This window comes from Equus przewalskii, chromosome 5 (genome assembly GCF_037783145.1).
Source record: "Equus przewalskii isolate Varuska chromosome 5, EquPr2, whole genome shotgun sequence".
NCBI lineage: Eukaryota > Metazoa > Chordata > Mammalia > Perissodactyla > Equidae > Equus > Equus przewalskii.
Window position 1 is genome coordinate 29,150,570 of NC_091835.1, and position 24,561 is coordinate 29,175,130.

Below are 24,561 nucleotides of genomic sequence, written 5' to 3' on the forward strand. Positions count from 1 at the left end.
GGAGGGTGCGAGGAGGAGGCCTAGCTGGTCTTCCTGAGAGTTGGCTGTAAAGGAGAAGGGAGCCTGTGGGTGATAGTGGTGAAGGGTAAGGGGACTATGCTTAGGCAGGGTCCTGGGCGTAGGTGGCCTGAGCCCACTGTGAGCCCATGCCGCTTGCCAGTGAGATTTGGTGATGCAGGTGAAAAGTTCAAAAGGAAAACAGAAGGTGGCATGAAGAGGTTGCGTGTGTGTGAGTGTGTGTGTGTGTGTGAGTGTGTGGTCAATTAAGATTCCAAATTTCTACCTAGGGGCCACATGTGCAGCAAGAACCAGACATTGATCCAAAAGGGCTCCCCTCTCCAGCATAACGAACATCTCAGCAGCACAGAGGCAGACATTTGGGGAAAGTGGACAAAGAATGACACCTAAACTGAATTTCTGGAAGACCTTGATGGCACTGAAAAGGACCCGAGAAAGTTCGGATAAGCTGGGCTTGGAGAAACAGGAAAAAACTCTCCTGTCTCTAGACTGCAATTAACCTGTGGGTGTCGGGCACATTTCTCTACTTTTTCATGAATCGGTCCAGGAAAATAAAACTCATCTTCACTGAGAAATGGACTTTCCTTGATTATAATTTCTAGGTTGATCATGTAAGGGCCAAGAAGGGCTGAGAGAACACTGGGACTGGAAGAGTTTCATTGGGTAAATTCTAGATGAATGGTTGGGTTCTGTTTTCCCCAGATCAGTCCCTTTCAACCATCATTGTTGAAATCTCCCTAAAGGAAACGGCACCAATAGGGCGATGTTCTACGTAGATGCAAGCAGGCCTAAGAGACGCGCCCACAGTCTCTGGTCCCACCGTCACTGTGACTCTTGATGTTCCTCACTGCCCTGGCCCCCTGCACAGAGACCACACACACTACGGCAGGTCTGGAGGAGATCCTGGACCAGAGTGAGGAGAAGATGGAGAAGTGAGCAAGACAGACTTGCCTTTTGGATAGACAAGGACTTTACCCAGTTGCCTTTCTCTGGTCCCTGCAGTCAGCGTATGGGTATAGCAGCTGCCAGAGTGAAGACTCCCTTCCCCTCCCACCAGCCCGACTCTAATCCCACCCCTCAGTCCCTGCGAGCTCTCCCAAGGAAACCGCCAGGCCAGGTGTGCACTGCGGGAGTGAAGGCAGAAGTCAGTCGTGCCTCCGCCCCCAAATGCCTCATGGCCCCTCACGGTGATTTCTAGAGAAATCCCAAATCAGAGAACTAGAGCAAATAGTGGATAAAGTGAAGACTGGAATAAGATACATCCTGGCCTCTCAAAGCAAGATGCAGTACAAATATACCTATCATATAGTTTTAGAAAAGTTGAGGGAAATGGAAGTGAACACAAGATATGCAAAACAGAAGTGTCCAAACCTGTTTGTGGGTGGGAGAGCCAGGATCTACACTGGTGATCCCTCTGCGCATTGTGCAAAGCAAAAGAAGAATCCTTCCCTTTCCCCCAGCCACATATAGAAAAGCACTTAAGAGTTCAACGGTATAGCTTGTCACACTCGAAATACAAAATGGTTTACTTACATGCAGCAAAATATACAAGAAGTGAATTCAAAAACAAACTTAATTCAATTCATTATATTCGCTTGGCACAACTGCAATTCAGTTTTAAAAAAATATTTGTAAAATACTGAAACTGACCTGAATTCAAGTATAACGGTTTCTTCAACAGAAACATTATCAATGCAACAAAACATTACACGGAATATGTCGAAGCAAAATGTCTTCTTGAGTTTTCCCTTAAATTTCTGTGTGGTTTTTTTAAATACAGTTTTAATGCCAACACAACTCACAACTGTATTTTTAAAATGAATATTATTGCATTGTTTTTGCATATCTTGTGGGACAGAAAATGCAAAGAGTTACTGATTCCCGTTTCAGAAGCAGAGACAGTGGTTTGTTTTTGCTTTCGAATGGCCCCAGATTCAGATCTCCCCACAGTCAAATCGGAAGGGGGAGCTGGACTCACGCTCACGCGTGGGTGCACGTACACACATATGACACACAGACGACCCACCACACACACACACGGAACACACACACACACACAGACTCTCTCGTACATGCTTCCCCTTGCTGGCACCCACTAACACACCCAGCATTAAGAAGAACCCAACTCAATCACCCATATGTGCAAGACCATATCAAGTGCATTGCTGATTATCTTTAAATTATAAAATCAAACCCCCCAAAATTTTTGTTACTATCTACGGAAATTATAACAAATTATTGGGCATACACAATGGCTGCTAAAACTCTCCTACAGCGGTTCCACTGAACCCTCCGTAGAAAAGGATCCCACAACCGTTTAAATAATACAATAAAACCAAACCCGATTTACATTTGCAAAAGTGAAAACAGCAAGGTGGGTGGCTACAAAACTTTGTAAACGCTCTTCTTCCTCCCCTCCCCCTGGGAAAACAAAATAATAATTAAAAAAACAACCAAAACCCAAAAACTGCAACATGCTGTCAAGAAAAATGTCAAACCACGAAACGAAAGAGCGCTCAGCAGGAGCTCCGCCCGCCCGCGGCGCCCCGCCCTCCGGCCCGCCTCCCCGGCTCCCCGGCTCCCCGGCTCCCGCGCCTCTCGCTGCTTCCTCCTCCCTCCTCTGGGTTGGGGCTGGGTCCTCGCCGAAGTCACGCCCGCTTCCTTCTGCAAATCCGCAGGGCCCTGGCTCTATGGAGACAGTGAGGCTCATACAGAATATGTGCAAAATGATTTTTTTTACAAGCAAAGTTGAAAGACACCCGTTTGACATAGGGTCCTTTTGGTGAGGGCTACCGCAGGAAGCTGAGGTTCTCTTTCATGCCCGGAGGCGACAGTTGGCTCCTCGTGCAGGGCCTGAAATATCACGGGAGGGCAGGCGTCTCCTCTCTTGCTCTCCCTCCCTGATTCTTCCACCTTCTCCTCCTCACCACTCTGCCTCTGTGGACACACACTGGGGTTGCTGCTTTTCTTCCCCCCTGAAAAGCTGACTCTCGGTACCACTCAACTCTGCGTCTTGTCCCAACGAAATGAATGAAGACGCTGTTCCGGTTAACTCCAGGTCACGAGAACAGTGAGGCACTTCTGAAACGAACCCATTAGGAACATTGAAACAAATAAAAAACCCAGCATCTCCCCAGCCCCGGCTCCTACAGGCTGCCGCCGCAGGCTCTGCTGTCCTGGGGCTCCCCCTCGCTCTTCCCACGCTCCAGGGCTGGCGCGCAGGTCTCGTTCTCCTCGCCCCCTGCTCGGTCCTGCCCTGGGTCCCTGCAGTTAACAAAAGGGAAGAGGGTGCCGTTGGCGCTCTGCTGGGTGCCTCCGCTGAGGATATTGTCGGCAGCGTTCTCCATCTCCTCTATCGTCATGTCGCAGGCGTCAGCCAGCTCCTGGGTTGTGACCTCGATAAACTTGGGATCTTGAGCAAACTGCCCCAGTCCTTCTGAAATCAAGACCTGAAGGGGGGCACGAAGAAGAACCAAAGAGGAACATTATTCCTGGAGCTCTACTCTGCTCTTCAGGGCCAGAGCAAGGGGCTTCGGGCTGGTGACTTCAGGAAGTTTGTGTGCGCGCGGGCGTTCGTGTGTGTGTGTGTGTGTGTGTGTGTGTGTGTGTCTCGGGAGGGGTGCCCAGAGCACAAGAGTGGAGATGGGGCACCTCCCGAAGGAATTAGGGGTGTGTGGGTCGGAGGAGAGACGTTTGGGCTGGGGTACTGTAAGACTGTTATCAAATACACGACAAGCTGGCTCACAGAGGGGCCGGGGGGCTGCGGGGCTGCCGCCTGGGCAGAACCCAGCCTGCCCTATCTTCTCTCTTCCCCGGCACCCCTAGACGCTCCCATAGCATTCTTTCCAAGAAAGCTTCCTTCTCCTGTGGTGAAGCTGTTAACCGGTGCCCACTGCCCGCCACCTGCCTTCCTGGGCGTGAGGACCCTGGAGTGCAAGGCACCAGGCATGAGCCTGCCTCTGCGGCTGCTTGGCAGGCCAGCAGGTGATCCCGAACCTCTCCCTCCTTCCCAGGGGGAAGAGGGGTCAGCTACTGAGCCCAGGGGCTGGGAAGCAACAGAGTGAAGAATGGGAGACTTTTCTCCCCGTTGTGTTGTCCTGCTCCCCCACCTCACTACTCTGGATCTCCTTATCCTGCTTAATCTGTCTTCACGGCTCCCACCCCTTCCTGATGGGTTACATGATGTTTGTCTACTGTGTGTCTCTCCTCGTCACAAAGAGAGCGCACGAGAGCAGAGAGGCTGCTCCTCAGCCTTAGCCTGCACCCAGAGCAGTGTCCACAATGGAGCTTTGTGACCTGAGGAAGGGACAACAGGGCCTGGCAAAGCATCACAGGCTTTTAGAGTTGGAAGGGACCTTAGAAGTCATCTGGTCTAACTCCCCACCTCACACAACAGTCTGATGACTGGACGGGTCTTGTCTCTGCTAGCATGTGTCCAGTGTGGGGGCTCACTCCTTTATAGGAAAGCCCGCCTCATGTGGAAGCCTCTGTCACAGGGAAGGTGACATCTCCCCTGCCCGGCAGGTTGATCTAGTCACTCTGGTCCAGTACTCAAGACCTGGCCATGAAGCCCTCCCAGGGTTGAGATGTCTATCATGGCCTCTTAAATCATCTCTTCTCCAGGGTTTCTTCCCTAATTCCCTCAAACTGTTCTCATAGGAAATGGCTTCTAGGGACCTTGCCAACCTGACTGTCCTTCTCTGGGCTTGTTCCAATTTGTCAAAGATCTGCTAAAATGTGGTGCCAGGATTGCACTAGAGGCTCTGACCAGGGCAGAGTATGGTGGGACTGAAAGCACGCCTGTTCTAGACCAGTGGTTCTCAACCCTGGCTGTGCATTAGAATGACCAAAGGGCTTTCAAAAATATCCATTTAATTGGTCCTAGGTTGCTGCAGCTCCCTAGGTTATTCCAATGAGCCCCAGGCTCCCGGAGCACAGACACTGACTCTCCACAGGCTCGAATGCAGCCCAAGCTCACACTTGCACTGGAACAGTCGCAGCAGACCTGGGGCTTGTAAACGGGAGCCCCACAGCCCTCCGGGCCTCGCTGGCCTGTAGCAGGGACATGTTGCTCAGTAGTTTCTCTTTCCCTCTGCATCAGGCCCAACAGAAGCCAAGAGCGGTCTTGTGTGGTCATAATTTCCCGCAGGCCACACCCTCCTTCTGCAGGCCCTGAGAGTGAGGGCCTTTCTGCCCAAGAGACCGACATCCAATCTACTCGGGAAAGAATTGGGTCCTCCTGTCTCAGCTGTCCATGCAAAGTCCCCGTGCTGCCCGCAGCCTTTCCTTGCCCTGTCCGCCGTGCAGCTCTGACTCACCGCTTCCACCAGACTGCTGGCACTGCCGTGGAGCTGCCTGCCCGGGGCCCCGGCCCGGCTGGGCACAGTGAGGGACACAGGCCGGGCTCTCCGGAGGGCGCTGCTGCCCCCACCACAGGCCGTGGGCTCCCCAGACCAGGAGCCGCAGTGGATGGACGGGAAGCTGCTGTTGAGTTTCTCGCTGGACTCGGCCCCCTCCAGCCGCAGGGTGGGGATGGGCCTCGGGGGCCAGCCTTGGCTGCTGGGCGTGGCCCAGGGCTGGGGGCAGGTGGTGGGGGCACGGCTTCTCTGGAGGAGGGGGCTCAGGCCCGCCACTGCCAATGCCTGCAGACACACAAGCACGAGTCACTAGGAGTGCTCAGGCCAGAGAGGCAGGCCTCTGCCTCCTGGCAGCTGTTGTTTCCAGCTGGGTCCCCCTGCCTGGAACTCACCCCGCCATCTTTTCACCCGCCAGACTCCTACCCTGAGTTTCATCTATCCTAAAATATATTTTGTGATCATCTCAGTCTGAAGTGATCTCTTTCTGCTCTAAAGTCAGAAAGCTGAGAATCAGGAGTGGCACTGAGATCACCGGCTCTTCAGTGCTGGCCCACCACCTGTGAGCTGTGGCTTCTCTCGCTTTTGGTTTCTCATTAGTAGAGGAGAGAGAATGGCGCCTGCATCACCTGGAAAAGCAGAGCAGCAGGCCCGTGTCCCTCCGCCTGGGGCTGAGTGAGGCTCAAGGGAAAGAAGGCCTGTCAGGAAGGACGCTGAGTGCCACAGAGCTCGACAAAACAGGGCTGACTGTCTAAGTTTTACAGTCAATTGGGCCGTTAATAACGTCCCACTAATCTCCAGCTCAGCTTGTCTCAGCTATTGTTCCAACCTTACACTGTGTTGTGAGGAAGCTATCTGTCCCCAACTGGGCTTGAGGGTGCTGAGGGCAGGTCAGGGCCTCATCCTAGATGCCACAGTGACCTGCTCTGATGTGATGCATCCTGGGAGAACAGGTGTGGTGGGAAAGCCCAGCCCAAGGGGCAGAGTGAAGGGGGCGTCATGGCTGCGGTTGGAGGGTCTGGAAAGGCATAAAGGGGAGACTGCAAACAGACAGGAGTCCTTGCCTTTCAGCATGATGAGAACAGATGGGTGAGATCAGCTTCTGGAGATCTTTTAGAATAGCACACACAGTGTCCCCTCAGCCTGCCAGCCGCCCCTGCCCACTGCTCTTGATGGTCCCCAGCCCGGGTCCCTGGAGATCTGAGGGAAGTGTAAGGCTGTGCTCAATTCCAGAAAGCCCAGAGGAAATCATATGTATGTAGGCAGTGCCACACAGGCTCAGCAAAACAGTGTATTCCTCTGAGCTGAAATAATACCAACTTAGCCGAGCCACACTGGCCATCTTATGCAGATTATAAGCTTTGATTGGCAGGGGAATGCCTTTGGGTATAAAAAAATCATTTAAAGCGCAGGCCCGGTGTACGGAGAATACAATTAAAGAGATAAACTCTAGTTTAGACCTTAATCTGCCTGGAGGTAAGAGATTGACCTTAGATAACTGAGGTTTCCATGAGTTGTGAGATCCTAAGAGTCCATTTGATACTGGCGTCTCGGATTTCACTAGCTCAGCTGGAGTCAGCCGTGCCAAGAGACATTCCAACTATGGGCTCTCCCTGGATGTCATTCTCTGCTCCTGACCCTGTTGCTGGCAGAGTCTTTGACCATTTCTATATTTCAGGGTATAGATTTTTGTGCAGCTAAATCTCCAGGTGTCTTGCAACTCTAGGTACGACCACACCTGCCTGAGTGCCCTGTAGTATAAGCCAGCGTCTGGGGAGGCAGCATCTGCGCCCCTGTGAGAAGGAAGCTCAGGTGGGATCCCACAGCCGCTGATCCTTCGGGACCTGTGAGGAGCTCCTGCTCACCAGTATTTCCTAGGTGTCTACCGTCCTCCTCCCCGCACCCTGCTCCCCCCGGGAAGTGACAGCCCTTCTCAAGGTTCTCACCTGTATAGGAAAAGCCCCCTCGCCTGGGGGTGGCTAGGACCAGGGTAGGGATGTGGCAGGGTCTGCGACAGGAAGACTGACTGGTATCTTGGGGATTTGCCCATAATCATGGGGTTGTCTAGCCTGCTAGTGGAGGGCAGTGGCCTGACCAAGAGTTTGGGCTACCTGATGGTGAACCAGATGCAAGGGCAGGACTGTCTTCTGAGAGACGTCTCCCCCTTGACTCTTCTGTCGCTTCAGACATTCCAAGTGGAAGGAGGCCCTACGACCTGCAAAGCCAGCCAAAGAACCGGGCTCAGCACAGGAAGGGTGGGTGCAGGTCTGTGACGGTTGTACCCAGGGAGGGGGCAAGGGGCAGTGTTAGTGGCCCCGGACACACCTCCTCTTTCCCCTCCGCCTTTCTCTGAGACATATCATGTAGTATATGTCCAAGTCCCATCCCACGACCCCTGCCCTTGGAATTCTGTTCCGTTGTTTTGGAAATCAGCCCAGCCCACCGCCCAGCTGTAGGAACTTCTCAGCCCTCCCTGAGTGCCTGACCATCGATCTCAGAGAGAGCGCTGGCTGGCCACATCTGGAGAGCAGGCTGAGTGTTTACCTAGCGAGGCGGAGCGGAGGAAACCTCTCTTTGGAGATTGCCGGATGTCCCTCTTGTCCTCCTCGGGGGGTGTCAGCTGTCGATGCTCATCATCCTGATAAGAGAGCCTGGAACAGAGAACTCTTGGGGCTTGTTCCTAGAGGCTGAGAATTGCCACCCCAGAGGGACAGCTGCCAGCCCAGAAGGCAGTTTGCTTTTCTCCTTGGTGAAGGGAGCCCCCACCTTGTGCTTTCCCAAAGGTTTGGGGAGGGGCAGCAGCAGCCTGTCTCCCGTGAGCCCTGCATTTCTGATCTGAGGCCATGGAGCCTCTCTTGGATTGAGGTTGTTGAGAACGTTGGAAAAAATTCTAGGCCCACAAAGTTCCTTTCCGGGAATGGCCTGGGCTCCTCTGTTTACATATGCTGATGCTGTTTATCACAACTACTCCCAAACATTCCCCCCCCCCGCCCCCGCAGCTAATTTCTCCCTGCCTGTGCCCCTCTTCATCAAGAGCACGTAAGCAGCTGCCTACAACAAACACACAGTCCTCCAGGTAGTGAACAGCAGAGCTGGACGGATCTCAGGGCAATCTGGTCAATGGCTTCTATCACTTTTTTTTTTTTTTGAGGAAGATTGGCCTTGAGCTAACATCAGCTGCCAATCCTCCTCTTTTTACTGAGGAAGATTGGCCCTGAGCTACCATCCGTGCCCATCTTCCCCTATTTTATATGTGGGACGCCTGCCACAGTGTGGTTTGATAAGCAGTGCGTAGGTCTGTGCCTGGGATCCGAACCAGCGAACCCTGGACTGCTAAAGTCGAGTGTGCGAACTTAACTGCTGTGCCACCGGCTGGCCCCTTTAGGCCTTTTTGATGGGGACTCACAATAAAAAGTATATTACATAGTTCCAGGATGCACAGACATACCCATTGGATAAACTCCATGAACCACGCCTACCTTTATTGCATGCATTGTACTCTGATAGCCTCTGTTCTACTTTAGTCTGCTCTACTTCATTAAAAAATGTCGGTTGCAATCCAATAAGTTGGTTCTACAGTCCTAGTGGGAGCAGCCCGCAGCCCAAGAAGCCAGGCTGCATTCTAACCCTTCATGTTACAGATGAGGCAATGACTGCCCCTGGTGTGAGTCCACACACTTCCAGCGGAGACGGCGCTGCCTTCTCTGCCCCCGGCATACTGCCTTCAAGCATTTGTAGATGTCATAAAAGCTTTTGAACGAAAACCGCCAAGACTTTCCTCTCATTTTCAACTTGGTAAGCCCTCCCTATTATATTTTCTTCTTATCCAAAGCAGTTAAGAAACCCTTCTCTTAAAAAATTCCAGCCCTGACAAAATCTCAGCAGTTTGCCCACAGCGCCCTCTGCTGGGGGGCTTCGTGGTAAGTGGTCCCATAAACCTTTGTTCACTTGCCAACACATGCAGGTGTGTACCGGGTCTCACCATAAAATATCTCTATGGTGGTTGGCTGTAGTCAAAAAGTTTAAGAAAGAATGTTTAGAAATTTTCCTGAAAGCACTGTATCGTGAGGAAGGCGATGTGTGTGTGTGGGTCGGGGGCTTCATCTCCATAATGAGGTGACATGCTCTGATGTGTGGCCTCGTCCCTCCCCGAGTCAGGCCCAGAGGAGGCCTCCAGGGACGTGCCCCCTCCAGGGGCGGAGGCAGCAGGCTCACCTCTCCGTGGAGATGAGGCTGGGCTCGCTGCCGCGCTGGGGGTCTTCGCTCATCTTCACGTCATAGGTCTCCTCGTGAGAGACCTCCTCCTGACACACCATGGCTATCTGGCTCTCCCGGGAGGGGCACCTAAAGTGTCCAAGACGGAGAAAAATAATCAGAAACTGCCAGCCCTCCTCCCCTTCCCTCAGCAAGAAAGGCAGCACACGCACGTGCACACACATATGCACACGCACGCACACACAACTGCTGTGGCTTCTTCCTCCGCAATGCTGATGCAGCCACAGAACCACACAAGCATTAGAATTAGGGTTAGGATTCTACGTGGGAGAAGGACCTCTGGGTTAGGATCCAAGGAGATCGGAGCTCTGACCCCAATTCAGTTACCCTCTGGCTTAGGTCACCTAGCCCCCATGTCTCAGTATCTTCACCAACAGAATCAGAGTGACACATGCCCTGCCTGCCTCAGAGCTTGCTGTGAGTAACAAACAAAGGAAAAGATGAGACAATGCTTTGAAAGGTGGGAAGGGTCAGCTTTTAAAGAAGGGTCCTGGGCTGAATATATAGGGCAGGGTGGGCCAGTGAGAGGGCTGTCCCTTCTCTCTACTATAGACAGATAGGCCTTTGGCATTTGTGGGGCAGAGCTGAGAAGTTACTGGTGTCATATCCTGACATGCCTTGGAGTTTGAGATCAGCTCCCTGGAATGAAGGCACAGAAAATCCTCACATAGAGGGTTTATTCTTCCGAGCAGAGGGGCATGAACCTGAGCCCCTGCTGAGCCCGAGCCCCTGCTGAGCCTGAGTCCCTCCTAAGCCTGAGTCCCTCCTGAGCCCGAGTCCCTCCTGAGCCTGAGTCCCTGCTGAGTCTGAGCCCCTGCTGAGCCTGAGACCCTCTCACACCAGGATGTGCCTTGGATTATATTGCTTTCCCTCCAGGCCAGGGTCTTCTGCTCATTTGGTCATGTCTTCTTTAGCTCTGGTCTAGATGTTCTCCCTTTTCCTGTTTGCACCTAGCTTGGTGCCTCCCTCAATATTTCTTCCTATAGATCCTGAATGTTGGGGCCCACTTTATCCTCAGACCCAAGAGGGCATCAGAGAAATATCCCAGTTTATCCTTTCAGAGCTGAGTGCTGAATCGGGCCCCAGCTTTGAGCCTGGCCTGTGAGCCCCTCTGGAAGGGCAAGGGTAATTCTCTGGGGAAGGCCCCACCAAATGGCTGCCCACCCCACAGTCGGAAGGACAGATGAGATGTCGAAGGTTCTGGAGGGAGTGGGAGGACAGGAGTGCGGAAGGAGCTTTGGCACATGGGATGAGCTGGAGATGGAGAATGGCGGCAGGCAGGCAACACCACTTCTTGGGGGCTGCTGTGTGCAAGATGTGCTGGCATGTCCCCAGCAAAGACAAAGCCACTGCTGGAGCCATGGCAGTTAGCCTTGAGCTATGACACAAAGGACAAGGCCCCAGAGCCAGAACTTTGGTTAAGTGGTTCCTCTTCACCAAGCTGAAGCCTGGTGCCCTGAGTGTGGTTTTCCACCAACTATGAGGGAAGGGAGGGGGCCAGCGTTTACTGAGCACTGACTATGAGCTAGGCATGGTGCTAGGTGCTTTGCGTGTGTCACATGTCATTGATAGATGTGTCTGTGGGGAGAGGAAGAAAATCCCCTGATGGCTTTCCCTATTTCCTCTCTAAAAATCACTCTCCCTTTATTTAACACAGAACAAAGTTTAATATGAAAACACTTTTTGAGGGAGGTATTAGTTGACACTGAGAAGCCACTGATGGACACAATAAACCTTCCTTAAGAAGAGGTTTTGCTAAGGCGAGCGGGGGAGAAAATGGTACTAGGACTGAGCCCCTGAAGGCTGAAAAAGGGGAGGAGGGCTGCAGAAAAGGGAGTGGGCCACCAAGACCACCAGCCTCCACATCCAGCGGGGCCGGCCACTTAAACTCTGACATTCTCCTATGCAAAGCCAGCCTCTTTGATCAGCATACAAAACCAGGGCTGAGCACACTGCCTTGCGCATAGAGGGCAGCAATATATGTCGCCTGAGTCGAAGGACTCACCCAACACTGCTTTTGGGGGTTTAACCGGCCAGTCTTCCAGAGAGTAAGGTAGATGGATGGCCACTTTGACTTGCCTATCATCAGATACCATTAAATTCCCAGGTTGTGTGGGCTTACATGTGGCCACTTGATAATGGGTGTTCTGAAGGGAACCAGGGCAGGGCTGCTGGCTCCTTGGATGAAAGCAGTTTCAGGACACTTGTCTGGGGATTTAGAAAGACATTTGCACTTCTTGATTATTTTCTGAGCTAGAGGGCAGGAAAGAAGATCTGCCCAAGAACCTGGCATGCTGGGGTCTGCCGTCCTGCTGTAGGTGGCTGCCCTGCTCTGGAAGAGCAGCCTCACTAAGGGTGGTATGGCAAGATGCGGAGGCGTGTCGTCTCCCATCCCACCTCGGGAACCCTGGAGCTGCTGACACAAACGGGGAGAAGACCCTCCCGGCCCAGGCCTGGAGCACGGGAGGAGGCACCTACCATCCCAACACATCACAGCAGTGCATCCTGGGGCACCAAGGAGCAGAGGACGGGGGAAAAGAGCGAGTCCGCAGGTGGGAGGTGCAGTCAAGACTACCAGGACTGATGCTACACTGGGGCCGAATGGGCAAGTGCTACAGCCAAGGGCCTCCTGCCACCAAAATGCCTCTCCATGGAGGGATGAGAAGGGTCTAAGCAAGAGGCGGGGTCTCTATTCCCATCCCAGTTGGGCCGAAGGCCAGGCTTCGGCAGAGACTTGGGAAAGGCCAGGGAACTATTGTGTAGCTAGGATGCAAACATCACAGGGGCAGCAGCCGGGGCTCCTCTGCTCAAGGAGGCTGAGAGCAGAGGAGGCTCTGTCCAGAGGTGTGCGCCTCCGAACCCGGCGGCCAGTGGGGCCACTGGGCCTTCCCCTGAGCGCGGCTGCCACGTTTCATCAAGGGTAGGACTTGGGTGGCAGCGTTTGCCTAGCTGTCTCTCTGCGGTCTGGGGCAGCAACCTCACCCCAGCTTGAGGGGTGAGTGGCAGGCCTCGGGGCCAAGCTCTCCTCCCCCCGTTCCCCTCTGGGCTGGAGTGCGGGAGGCCCCCGTGCACCCTAGGTGCCCCACCCTCCTGCTTACCTCTTAGAGCTGAGCTTCCACGCTGCCTCCTGCACCCGGATGGCAGGAGACAGGGGGAGCCCATGGCCCTCCACGGTGCTGACCGCGCTGGGGTAGCCGGTGGGGCGGGGGAAGCGGCCCAGGGCAGTGTTGTTGGCATTGTTGATGTTGGCGTTGGAGCCAGTGGACGAGTAGCTGCTGGGGGTGAAAGTGGAGTCCACCAGTTTCTCGTGGGATGGCGACTCAGTGTCGCCTTGGCTGTTACCCGCCTTGTTGATGTGCAGCGGGCGCTGGGTGGTGAAGGTCTGGGGGTAGGCGCTCCGGCCGTCGCTTTGGTAGTAGCTGACGTGGTTACCGAACAGGCCACCAGCCCTCTGCAGGCAAGATGGGAGGGGTGGGTGGAGGAGAAGGCCCCTCAGCCACCTCTCCCCAGACAGCCAGCTCGGAGAAGTGCGGGCATGGAAGGTGTCTGCCCTGCCGAGTGTGGCCACGCCAGGCAGCACATGGCCAGCCAGGAATTCTTCACCCACATGGCCTGGCAGCTCAAGAAGGAGGGACCCCGACACTCCCCTCTAAGACGGCTGGGGGAACGGTGGGGAGAGGACTCCTGTGGAGTCAGGCAGGGAGGCTGCTGCCTGGAAATTTCTAATGACCCCCCTGAAGACGGGTTGAGTCTCAAGGACAAGTCTAGGACGGCAATCCGTAACTGCAGCCAGCAGCTTGCCCTGGCAGCTCTGAGGCAGGCACTGTGAGGGCCAAGGGATGGGGAAAGAGACCACAAGTTTCTAACCAGATTTTTAAAAATGGAAATCCACTGGCTCACTGAGCTAGAAATTGTGTTGGCCAAATGGTTTTGAAAATAAGGAAGAATTTACTACATCAATCATTTTATGGCTTCCTTTCTCCAGGAGATTCTTGGAGATTTCAAATCAGGAACAAATGTTTTTTCTCAGCATTCTTTCCTTGTCCTGGGCAAGTGGGCAAGTAGCTATTTGTAAGGGTTGGTCTAATCCTTGACATCAGAAGGTCGCTAGGCTTTGCTGACAGGTTTCTGGGGTCTCATTGGGGTGGTGTTAACGTGGTGATGCATCCCCGAGGCCATTCAGTGATGAACATTTCATAGTGATGAGAATGAGGATGGTGATGAGAAGACAGCCACAGGCGGGACGGGCTCATCTTACCTCACCGTGTTCGACAGCCCGGGGACCGGGCATGGGGGCTGGGAGGGACAGGGCCTTGGTGCAAGTATGGTTGGTAGCTTCTCCCTTGCTATAGAAGGATTTTTAGCCAAATACCTTCAGGGTACCACAAATGAGTGAAGAGAGCTGGACATAAGAGTTCTGTTTTTCCTGCACGGTCCTGTTTAGTTTTCCTATTGCAGCTGGTCAGCTTCCGTGTCCAGGAGCAGAGACAGAGGCCGGAGGGGACTTTAGTGACCTGAGAACACACGCTCTATCCCCAAAGGACAATCGACTCTTGGTTTCAGCCCTGTGCTGCCATATGAGGACCCAAGCACAATATTGCCAGATCTTCTGATTTTTTTTAAGAGAAGCCAGAAGTCTAGATTTTTATTTGAAGGTGCCAGATTTTCAAATGTTGGCAAACAAAATAGGTCTGCAGATTAGACGTGGCCCAGGGGCCACCACTTTGCAGCTTCTAATGTTGCAGTTTCTCTTAGGAAACGTTTCCCTTAGGAAAGTGGCTCCTCCCCTCCTTCCCTGAGAGCCAGCGAAGCTCTGGGAGCTGCCATATCCGGGAGCCCTGGCCTCAGGTGGAGTCAGGCTTGGAAAAGACAGTGGGATAGGAAACAGCCGAGCGGGATGAGCTTGGAATCTGCCATAGAGCTCAGGGCTGTCTCCCTGGATCTTCTGGCAGACACCAGCTCACCCTCTGGCCTCACACTGAACTTTACAAAGGGACATGAGTGCGACTGTGCATCTACCCACCCTGAAGATGTCATCCTCGGAGGCCGCACACACGGCCTCCTTCATGGCCTTGTCCAGCTCCTCCTCGGCTGTCAGATCTCCAGAGATGGCCCGTCGGATCTCGGGCCCGATGTCGTGCAGGGTACGCAGGCCGGCCTGGAACCCAGAGGGACATATGAGGGCCCTGGCGCTCCTCCCCTCAGTCACCTGCCCCTCTGCTCCTCCGCATGGTAGGCGAGCCTCCCAGGCTATGTCTGCGTGTGCTAACCAGGGGATGTGCTTTGAGACCTCTCGTGTCTGCCCCAGAGTGGAAGAATCCATTCGTGCACCCAGGAAGGATGAAGGCGCATGAGCAGGCTGTCATGGACACTTGGACAGAGTTCCAGAGAGGTGGGGGGAGCCGGGGGGGCCACGTGCAGCAGGCAGGATTGTGGAAGGCAGTGTGTGGGGAGCATGGCAGGCGGGAAAGGAACGTGTCACCCCCCTCAGCATCCACCTTGGAGCTCTCTGAAGGGACCTGGCCTCCAGGCTGCAGGTGAGAGCCTGGGCCCTGGCCCGAGGTGGAAGGTGAGGAGGCTTCCCCGGGGTGGGGCCCTGGCCCCTGGCCTCTCACCTGCAGGGACAGGGCGTTCCTCTGGGAGGGCTTGCCCACAAGGCCCTGCTCTTTGCGCTTCTTGAACTTCCGGAAGTACTCTTGGATCAGGAAAGTAGCGTAAAACTTGCCAACCGTGACCTCGTCATCTGAGACATGCGAAGAGAGGACAGGGAACTCAGCTCGCTTCTGTAATCTTTTTTCAGCATCCAAACTTTCTTAAATTTTTTAAATTTAATTTTTTTGAGGAGATAGTACATTCACATAGTTCAAAGAGATAAGATATACAGTGAAAAATCTCTCTCCCACGGCCCGATCTGCCTAGATACCACCTCCTAATACATAATCTTTTTATTAGTTTCTTGAGTATTTTTCCAGAGATTCTTCACACAAATGCTTTAAGCAAATAAGCAAATATATTCTTATCCCTTCTTCATTTTAACAGAAAAGTGGCGTATTGTCAAAATTATTTCCCTCCTTGCTTTTTTTTCACTGAACTGAAATTTCTAACTAGTGCTTATTTGATGCCAAAGCTTCAGATGCCCATCACACATTGACCAGTCCCCTAAGTGCAAACAGTTCTGCTGAAAGGCTGATGGGAGGGGTTCGTGGAAGGAGTGCCTTCCCCCTGTCTAAGTTTGGGTTTTTCTTTCAACCAGACAGATTGGGTTATCTTACCATGTGGCTTGGCTGAGTCCTTCCAGGGCTGGGCACCCAAGTTACACATGACATACTCAGACTCTGTCTTGGGAATGAACCAGGTGGTGGAGAAGCCAGGGAGTCTCCGAGGGGAAATTTCATGCCCTACCAGTAGCCTCTTTGCTCCATCTCCCTGTTCTTTGTGAAGGGCAGGGCAATAGGCCTGGGAGACAGCCGGCTGGGTTAGATCTAGGGCCAGTGATGGTTTGCCTGCTCCTAGTTGTCCCCTAAGAATGGCCAGCTCCACCGCAGTGATGGTCTTCCACCTGGCGAGAGCCTCATTCCCATGTGGGAGGGAAAGGTCTGAGCCCCCTATCTGGGGCAGTCAGGGAAGAAGAGCTGCAGGGGGAGGGCCAGGAGTCCCGGCGTCCCTCAGACCTGGGCGTGAACCCTGAATCTGCCGTGTCCTCTCCAGGTAGCCTTGGGTCAGCTATTTAGCTTCTAAGAGCAAATTCCTTGAGCGAACTTCATAGAGATGTTGTAAGGATTAAATAAACTAACGCCTGTAAAACATCAGGTGGTGCTCGGCTGTCCAGGCGACCCTTCACTCAGCCCCAGTCCTGCCCGCCCTGGCGAAGTGCTTCTCCACAGGGGTGGAGTCACCCTTTAAGGAGTGTTTTGGGAGTGCATGGGGCTTTTTCAGTTGTCACAGTGACTGGGGGTGCTAGTGGCATTAACTGGTTCTAGATGTGTCCTTAAAGCAGAGAAGTGTTTTGCACAGCAGATAATAGCTTTGTTGCATAGCTCCAAGCATTATGCTAGACGTCCATGTCGGGGAACAACTTGATTATAATTATTTGAGCTAAGAACCTAACTTCACTTTACATCCGAACACAAACGTTTTTTGTATGGTTTTACCATAACCGGAATTTACCAGGAATACAACTGCTGTGTAAATCGACGGAGGACTGTACTTTGCTTTGTTTCAACTTGACCAAGAGGGGTTCACATTTTGGAAAACCGTATCCCTGATGGCAATGCCCCTTGTGTATCTGAGTCACCCACTGTATCTCAGTTGCCTGCATCATTCTGCATTTATTCTAAGGAAGTGCATGCACCTAAGTGTATGTGTGTGTACACAGCACGCGCACGTGTGTATAAATATACTTAGCCTTTACTTCCAAATGACAAATACAAAATGTCAACAATATTCAATATTACCTTACTTCCTTTAAATACAAACTTATTCATCATAAGTGGGTGCATGCAAGCATTTCATCAGTTAATTATTACATCTGGCATAGTCGTGCCTCAATATTTATATATATTCAAAAACATTTGATTTTAATATATTTTATATCAGAGTGGAAGCATTTTCTTAATATTTTGGAAATTATATCTGTAGGGAGGGTCTATTTATAATTTTCATTCAGGATAGTAGTAGGGGCGTTAGAAACTACTTGTTATAAAAAGGGGCTCTGGACTTGATAGGGACAAGAAACACCGCCCTGGAAAGAACAAAAAGAATTTCCACCAAGAGGGAATCTCAGGGCCCCATTATTCCTGGAGCAATCAGCTCACTGGTTTATGGGGAAACCCAGACTTTGCAGAGTTTCCTTGGAAGTTCTGCCAAGCTTCTAAGCATCAAGGGGGCTTGCCTGGCCCCATCTGTGAAACGCAAGAGTGGACCAGACTCCCAGCCCGAGAGCCTCTGTGAGTTTGGGAGGGCATCGCACCCTCGTCGCTTCTCACCCAGAGGGCCTCCGAGCCCACAGGCAGGGTGTGGGGAAGCCAGGTCTCCTGCACGGCTGGTGGACTCAAGGGTACAGGTCTCAGGGACGTGTCCACCGTTCTAATGGTGCCACAGCTGGAGGACTGGAGGAGAAGAGGAGCCGAGAAACCGTGTAGGGGGTGGGGCAAATGCGGAGGGATCTGAGAGCAGGCCGCGCTTACCACCTGCAGGGGGCACCACTTGGTCCAGCAGCTTCATGCTGGTCCGCTTCCAGATCTTCTTGATTATGGCCCGCAACTCCTCATTGGCTTGTTCCAGGTTCCCTGAGGGGAGGGAGATGCAAGGCTGAAATGATCATAGCCCCTTGGAGGGTCCTCCTGTGGGGTGGGTCCCTCTGCATAAAGTGGGAAGCCACTGCTGGTGGCACTTTGCCCCAACCTGCCCGTTTCACTTTCTTTCTCCCCATTGTCCACCTTCATCCCTTTTCTCTTTATATTGCTCTCCCTTTTCCTTCCCCTGTCCAATGCCATTCCTCTCCCCTTCTTCCCTGCCTGCTGCCCAGGTGTCCCTTCACCCCACACACTGCTTTTCCTGGTGGGTGGCCCTTGGAGCTGACAAGACTGTGCTTGACAGCCACCCGCCAGGAGAGCATAGGGCTGCTCCAGTGGGTGGCATTTCTCACGGCCTCCGTGGGGGACTGGGGAAACGTGGGTGCTTGGAAGGAAGAGCAGTGTCCCGCTGCGAACTCATGCAGAGCATCCACACGCAGGGGGACCTCTGTCTCAAAGCCCTTTGCTGAGTCTCCTGTGGGGAGGAGGTGACAAAATCTCACAGTGGAAGCAGAAATCAGAAGATGCTGGGTTCTGTGGTTTTGGAGCTTCTCTGGGTCCACTTTCTCCACTGGTAAAACAGGCTTAATTAGATGCCCGTCTCATGCAGCCTCCAAGATACTGGCCTGATAGCTATGAAAAAGGAAAGCTGAGATGTGCAGCTGTGGGAGAGGGTGTGGTAGGCAGGATGCTGGATCCCTCCAAACCTTCTTCCCCCACCACCAATATACACACACCCTGCATGATCCCTGGGACTGTAGATAATGATGGTTTTTACTCCTGGATTAGGTCTTATCATATGGCACACATGATCTCGAGATGGGGCGATCATCTGGATGGGCCTGACCTAACCACATGAGTTCTTTGAAAGTAGAGAGTTCTCAGGCACAAGCTTCCAGTCACACAGTAAATAAGCCATGCAATGTAAGGCACAGCATGGTGACTATAGTTAATAATACTGTGTTTTATATTTGAAACTTGCTAAGAGAGTACATCTTAAAAGTTCTCATCACAAGAAAAAAAATTGTAACTGTGTGTGATGGATGTTAACTAGTCTTATTATGGTGATCATTTAATACTATATACAGATTATGTTGTACACCTGAAACTAATAGAATGTTATATTTCAATTATATCTCAATAAAAAAATAAAAAATAAAACAAAAGCCAAAACAAATAGGGCCTGGCCCAGTGGCATAGTGGGTAAGTTCACGTGCTCCCCTGTGGCAGCCTGGGGTTCATGGGTTCAGATCCCAGGCATGGACCTACACACTGCTCAACAAGCCACACTGTGGCAGTGTCCTGCATGCAAAATGGAGGGAGATTGGCACAGATTAGCTCAGGGCCAATCTTGAAAGAAAAAAAAGGAAAGACGGAAGGAAGGAAGGAAGGAAGGAAAGAAGAAAGGAAGGAAGAAGGACAGAAAGACAAAAAAACAATGTGTGAAGGGGGTCAAAAGATAGAGAGTTCTCTCCAGCTGTGAGTAGGGGGAGGAGTGGAGAGATGGTGCCACTGTCCTGGCAGAAGCACACAACATGCTGTGAACTGAACTGAAAGAGACAGCTCTAGGGGCTGAGTGGTCCCCAGCTGAGAGCTGGTCCTACCACTGCAGAAGATGAATTCTGCCAACAACCTGGATGAGGTGGGAAGGGGGTTCTTCCCCAGAGTCTTAGGAAGAAGAGCCATCCTGATCAATATCCTCATTTGGCCTCGTGAGACCCTGAGCAAAGAACCCAGCTAGGCCGTGGCTGGACTCCTGACCTGTTTTTAGAACTGTGATCTAATAACCGGGCCTTGTTTTAAGCCAAAAAGTTTGTGGTAATTGATTACGCAGCAGTAGGAGACCAACAGTGAGGATGCTTACTGCTGTTACACAGGGGAGGCAGGACAGAACAGGGTCCAGTGCTCTGGCCTCAGACTGCCTGAGACGACATCCGCCCTGTGGCCACGTGGGAGAGGCTCCGGGAAGGAAGCCCAACAGGAGCATGCAGAGGTGGCAATGCAGAGAAAGTGATGGGCCCCTGACTCCCCTGTTCGAACATTGGATCCAAACAGGAAGTGAAGCCAGAGGACAACTCCTGGGCGCTCCAGTTGTGGAGGCAATCAATTCCCTTCCTGGTTAAGGTGGTCAGTGGTTTCAGACACATGCAGCAGAAGAGTCCTAATTACTTTAATGCTCAGATACACTTATTGTCTGTAGTGGGTTGACGAGTGTCCCCCAGTCATGTCCCCAGAGCTTTTGCCTGTGACCTGAGTTGGACATAGGCTCTTTGGTGATTGATTAGTTATGATGAAGTCACACTGAATTAGGGCAGGCCATAAATCCAACATGACTGGTGTTCTTACAGGAAGAGGAGAGGACACACAGAGACACCCGGGGACGAAGTCAGTGTGAGATGGAGGCAGAGACCGGAGTGACACAGCTACACGGCCATGAGTGCCGAGCACTCCATCAGGACCCAGAGCCTCCATAAGGACCCAGCCTGCCGACACCTCGACTCAAACCCCTGCCTCCTGAACTATGAGAGAGCACCTGCCTGCTGTTGCTAGCCCCCAAGCTCGTGATCATTTGTTAGGGCAGATCTAGGCAATGAATGCATCTTCCAAAAGGATCTTTCACAGGTTTTCGAGCTTGAATCTTCCCACAATGATTGATGTAAGTGTGGAACTCCACCAACAGTTGTGGCATATCATTCGAGTGTATTAAAACCTCTTCCTTCTCTATTTCAAAGGTTTCTCTGGCTTGAGACTGGACTTGGGACGAGAGGCGTGGTCCTCTGAGGTAGGCATAGTTTCTCTCCAATTCCTCCCACTCTCGAAAGTCTGAAGGATAAGGACTGACGTAAGACTTATTCTCACAGATGTAGATGCTTTCTCACATTTCTTCCTAGTTGCTTCTGATACCGGCCCTGATATCAGTTCCCCCACATTAAACCCAGCATATATGGGGTTGAAACCCAAACACTCATTCCCAGCTTGCTCCCTGGCTTCCTGGCTCCAGAATCCACTATCCTCCTTGGAGACAGACACCACCAAGGACAACCACCTGGATTCCTTATCTCCTCCCCACAAAGAGATACAGGCTGGTGGGAAAGCTGCTGACCAGCAAGGTCACGGGCTCCCTCCTCTCTGCAAGTGTCTCAAGGCCAAAGACAGGCTGGTGGGAAAGCTCCGACCAGCAAGGCCATATGCTCCCCCTCCCCTACCTAAAACCCCAAATAAAAACCCCTCCTTTCAGCTTTTCGAGGAGTTTGGGATTTCAGTGTTAGCTGCCCTCTCTCCTTGCCCAGCACTGTGCAATAATAAAATTCCTACTTTCTTCCATCACACCTGGTGTCAAAGATTGGCTTGCTGTGCAACGGGTGAGCGAACTCACTTCAGGTTCGATCTCTCTTCTAAGAACCTGCCTTTGTCTCCCAGACTTCAGAGCCCCACAGGTTTGTGGGGGGCTTGTCTCTGATGCAGGTTTGCCTCGGAGTTGGCAACGCAGCTGTTTGGAAGATAGTCCGTTTTTAAACTTTTTATTTTTTTGTGGCAAGAACATTTAATATGAGATCTACCCCCTTACCAGGAGTTGAAGTGTGCAATACAGTATTGTGAACTCTGGGACAAGGCAGCACAGCAGATAAACGTCTTTGAGTTGAAAGCTTTCTTTAATTCTTGACCGACTGCAGCTCTGGTGGGGCTGGCTGCTCCCCTCGTCTCCTCTGGCTCAGCTGTGGGTGTGGGACTCTGGGCTCAGCTCGGCTGGTGTCGCTCTCTTGAGCTGTCGGAGTTCTTTCCCTGGGACTCAGTTTGCTCTGATGGCGCATCTCCAACGGCACTGAGTCCTGGCTTCAGTGTGCTGGCGAAAGTTTATACCCTCAATTCACGGCCTGCTTTAAGTGTTGCTGTGTATTCCTTCTAGTACTCACTCCATCTTCTCTCCTGAGAAAAGAAGATCTTGCCCCAGACGGAACTGCGATAATCGTCATTGTAGAAAATTTGGAAAGTAACAAAAGTAGAGGAAGAAGGTAGAAATCACTGCCGATTCTACCCTGAGTGAGAGTCACTATCAACATATTGACAAATTTCCTTTCCATTTTTCTCCTAATGTGTGTATGTTCAGTGTGCATTTAATTCTTTCAGTGTCAGAAATAGCCCACTCACACTATTTCAGATTGAGTTACCGCACTGGCTTCTGAGAGAACATTCCTTAGCCTTTGTTTCTTTTTAGTTTAGCAGCAGAACTTGAACTACTGAATTTTTTTTAAGATTAGTTCATTATTTAGACATGTATCTTGCTGGACTGGTTCTTGTTTTCCTTTGTTTCAGATGTTTCTATTATTTTCTGGAAGGATTTAGCCAAGAGAAGGCATGCTCTGGGTTATTCGCTGAACTAACTTCCCTTTATGTGATTACCCTTCTTATTTGACACATGAAGAAACGACGTAGACAGAGAATACATGACTTATCGTGCATGTCATCAGAATCCATCTCCCATCTCCCTGCCCAGTGCTCCTTCCATCACACCGAGGAGAGTGCTGTCACCAGCAGCCTGAGACTCTAAGATGGAGATAGGAGAAGGAGAAAAGAAAGCACACTGCTGGCCCACTTGTGCCAGTTCTAAATGCTGCACCGGCAGGGTCAGACTTTAGTTCACATGCGAATCGTCTGTGTAGTTGGTTCCAAATACAGATTCCTGAGCCCCACTCTCAGAGATTCGGATTCAGCAAATCTGGGCTGGTGATAGGGACCCAACATTTTAAACCAGTTCTCTCAGCAGATTCCAAGGCAAGCGGCCTCCTGACCACGCTCTGCGAGACACTGCGGTGGGCCGGGAGCTCTTGGAGAGTGACGGTGTCTTCTTAGGGACATTTTATACAGCCTTTTCCACAGAGTGGTTCAGAAATAATCATCAACGATGCGGACAGCAGATTGTTTCAGCCAAGGCTGCTGCTAACAGGGCACCGTTATGCGAACCAGAAGAAGGCGTCCTTTCAGGTGGACCCGGCCTGAGGGAGCGTGGCTGACTAGCACAGCACAGGTGAGGTCTTAACTCCCAGCAGTCAGCTGCACAATGGTATGTGGTGATCACAGCCACAGTCACCATTTGCCACTGTGACCCCTTCCTGACACAAGTCCTTTTCACTTAAAAAGAGCTGAGCACTTGAGAGGCCCACTTGTAGCCAGTAAAATTCCCTGTTGATGGGGCTTGGTCCTGCTCCAGGTAATACACATCTTCTTCTGCTTTTTGAACTATGACTTCAAAATATCACCTAGAATAATTTCTATGGTTTGATGGAAAGCTTGAGTTCAAAATAAATAAGCTAGAGGCAAGGAGGCCATTCAAGAAGCAAAGAAAACATGACCAGGCCAGGCCTCTAACTTCCCCAGACGAAGGTAATTGCTGGCCCACGTGGCTCTGCTGCTGCGTGGGATGGGCAGGTCCGGGGAGCACTCTGCAGGCCGCTGAGTCCTTTGATTGGTCGGCTACATCTTCCCAGCGGCCCTCCCAGTGGCCTGTGGGGGACTCTTACCTTCTGTTTTGATCCTGAGGGCTGTCCGGACCAGGGCAAACAGGGTGGCATTGAACATGACCGTCCCATCGCTATTCAGAGGCATGTTCATGGAGACCAGGCGCTGGAGGGGAAGAGGAGGCAGAGCTGGTGATTACAGAAAATGGTTCTCCATGGACCAACAGAACCACCATGGCCGGAGAACGCTGAGGGAGCGCGAAAACTGGGTGCGTGTGTCGGGAGTGGGTGGGCGCGTAAGCATGGGTCACTAAAATGTATTCAGAACCTGTTCTGGGGAAAATCTTGGCTCTGCTGTAAGTACTCTCGCCCCTCCACTTTGAGGAAGGGATGGAAATTGTCCTCATTAGACCCTTGCTTCCACAAAAGGAAGTTAAGCAGCCCAACCCCCTTCCCCGCTCAATGTCTGCTCAGGCAAGTGGGTGTGCTCTCTACTGGCAACAAGAACAGCTACATGCTGGGCAGTGGCTGGGAGCCCCCACCAGCCAGCACTAACTAGTGCCCGGCAAGAGAGCCGGCAAGGGAGGTGTGCTTGCAGGAGAGGCAGTGCACCATCTTTTCTGTATATTGAAAACACACCTCTCCATCAAGCTGGATCGGAGGCTTGCTGATGCTGGACAGGATCATACTGCCCCCTCCCTCCTTTCCCACCACCCAGACTTGCTGCCCTCGCTCTGTGCTCGGGCGCAGGGCCCTCAGCACACAGCAGGGTCCACTGCCGTGAAACTCAGCCTGGCGTCTGCTCCTGGACGTGGGCAAGGATGTGACCGGTTAGATCACACAGCATCTTCCTGTCAATCGTAGTGCCAAGAGGGCTGTAATTTTCCTGAACGACTGGATCTTCCTGAATCTCATGGACAGTGTGAACTGCCCGTGGCCACTGGGAAGCTTCCTGCCCAGTCCGCAGCCTGTCCAGGCCCGCGGGAGGCGGTGTACAGGCCGAACTTGCTCCTGCTCCTGTCTCCTACTCTGCTTTCACCTGAGATGTAACCTAGTCTCTTTTATACTCTCGGAAAGCTTCTAAACTCTTTTCTGGAATGAAGTGGAGGTGCAAATGAGAGAAGACTGAGAAAAACAGAGCACAAGTAGAAGGCTCTAAATTCC

The 24,561-nt window shown here is 52.1% G+C and overlaps 1 protein-coding gene across 9 annotated transcripts in view; it reads right to left on the bottom strand.

The window, feature by feature from the left end:
- Window positions 1–2,734: 2,734 nt before the first annotated feature.
- CACNA1C (calcium voltage-gated channel subunit alpha1 C) overlaps window positions 2,735–24,561 on the bottom strand; it is a 680,887-nt gene continuing 659,060 nt past the window's right edge. For 8 of the 9 annotated variants that reach the window (XM_070620344.1, XM_070620343.1, XM_070620341.1 and 5 more), the window contains 10 exons: window positions 23,461–23,563; window positions 17,834–17,935; window positions 15,263–15,390; window positions 14,671–14,805; window positions 12,746–13,098; window positions 9,588–9,716; window positions 7,917–8,023; window positions 7,484–7,587; window positions 5,337–5,660; window positions 2,735–3,467 (listed from right to left, as the gene is read on the bottom strand). In XM_070620344.1, coding sequence (XP_070476445.1) covers window positions 3,165–3,467; window positions 5,337–5,660; window positions 7,484–7,587; window positions 7,917–8,023; window positions 9,588–9,716; window positions 12,746–13,098; window positions 14,671–14,805; window positions 15,263–15,390; window positions 17,834–17,935; window positions 23,461–23,563 — 1,788 coding nt within the window. In that variant the 3' untranslated portion in view covers window positions 2,735–3,164. The remainder of the gene's footprint in view (window positions 3,468–5,336; window positions 5,661–7,483; window positions 7,588–7,916; window positions 8,024–9,587; window positions 9,717–12,745; window positions 13,099–14,670; window positions 14,806–15,262; window positions 15,391–17,833; window positions 17,936–23,460; window positions 23,564–24,561) is intronic. The other variant, XM_070620349.1, reaches the window with a different exon arrangement.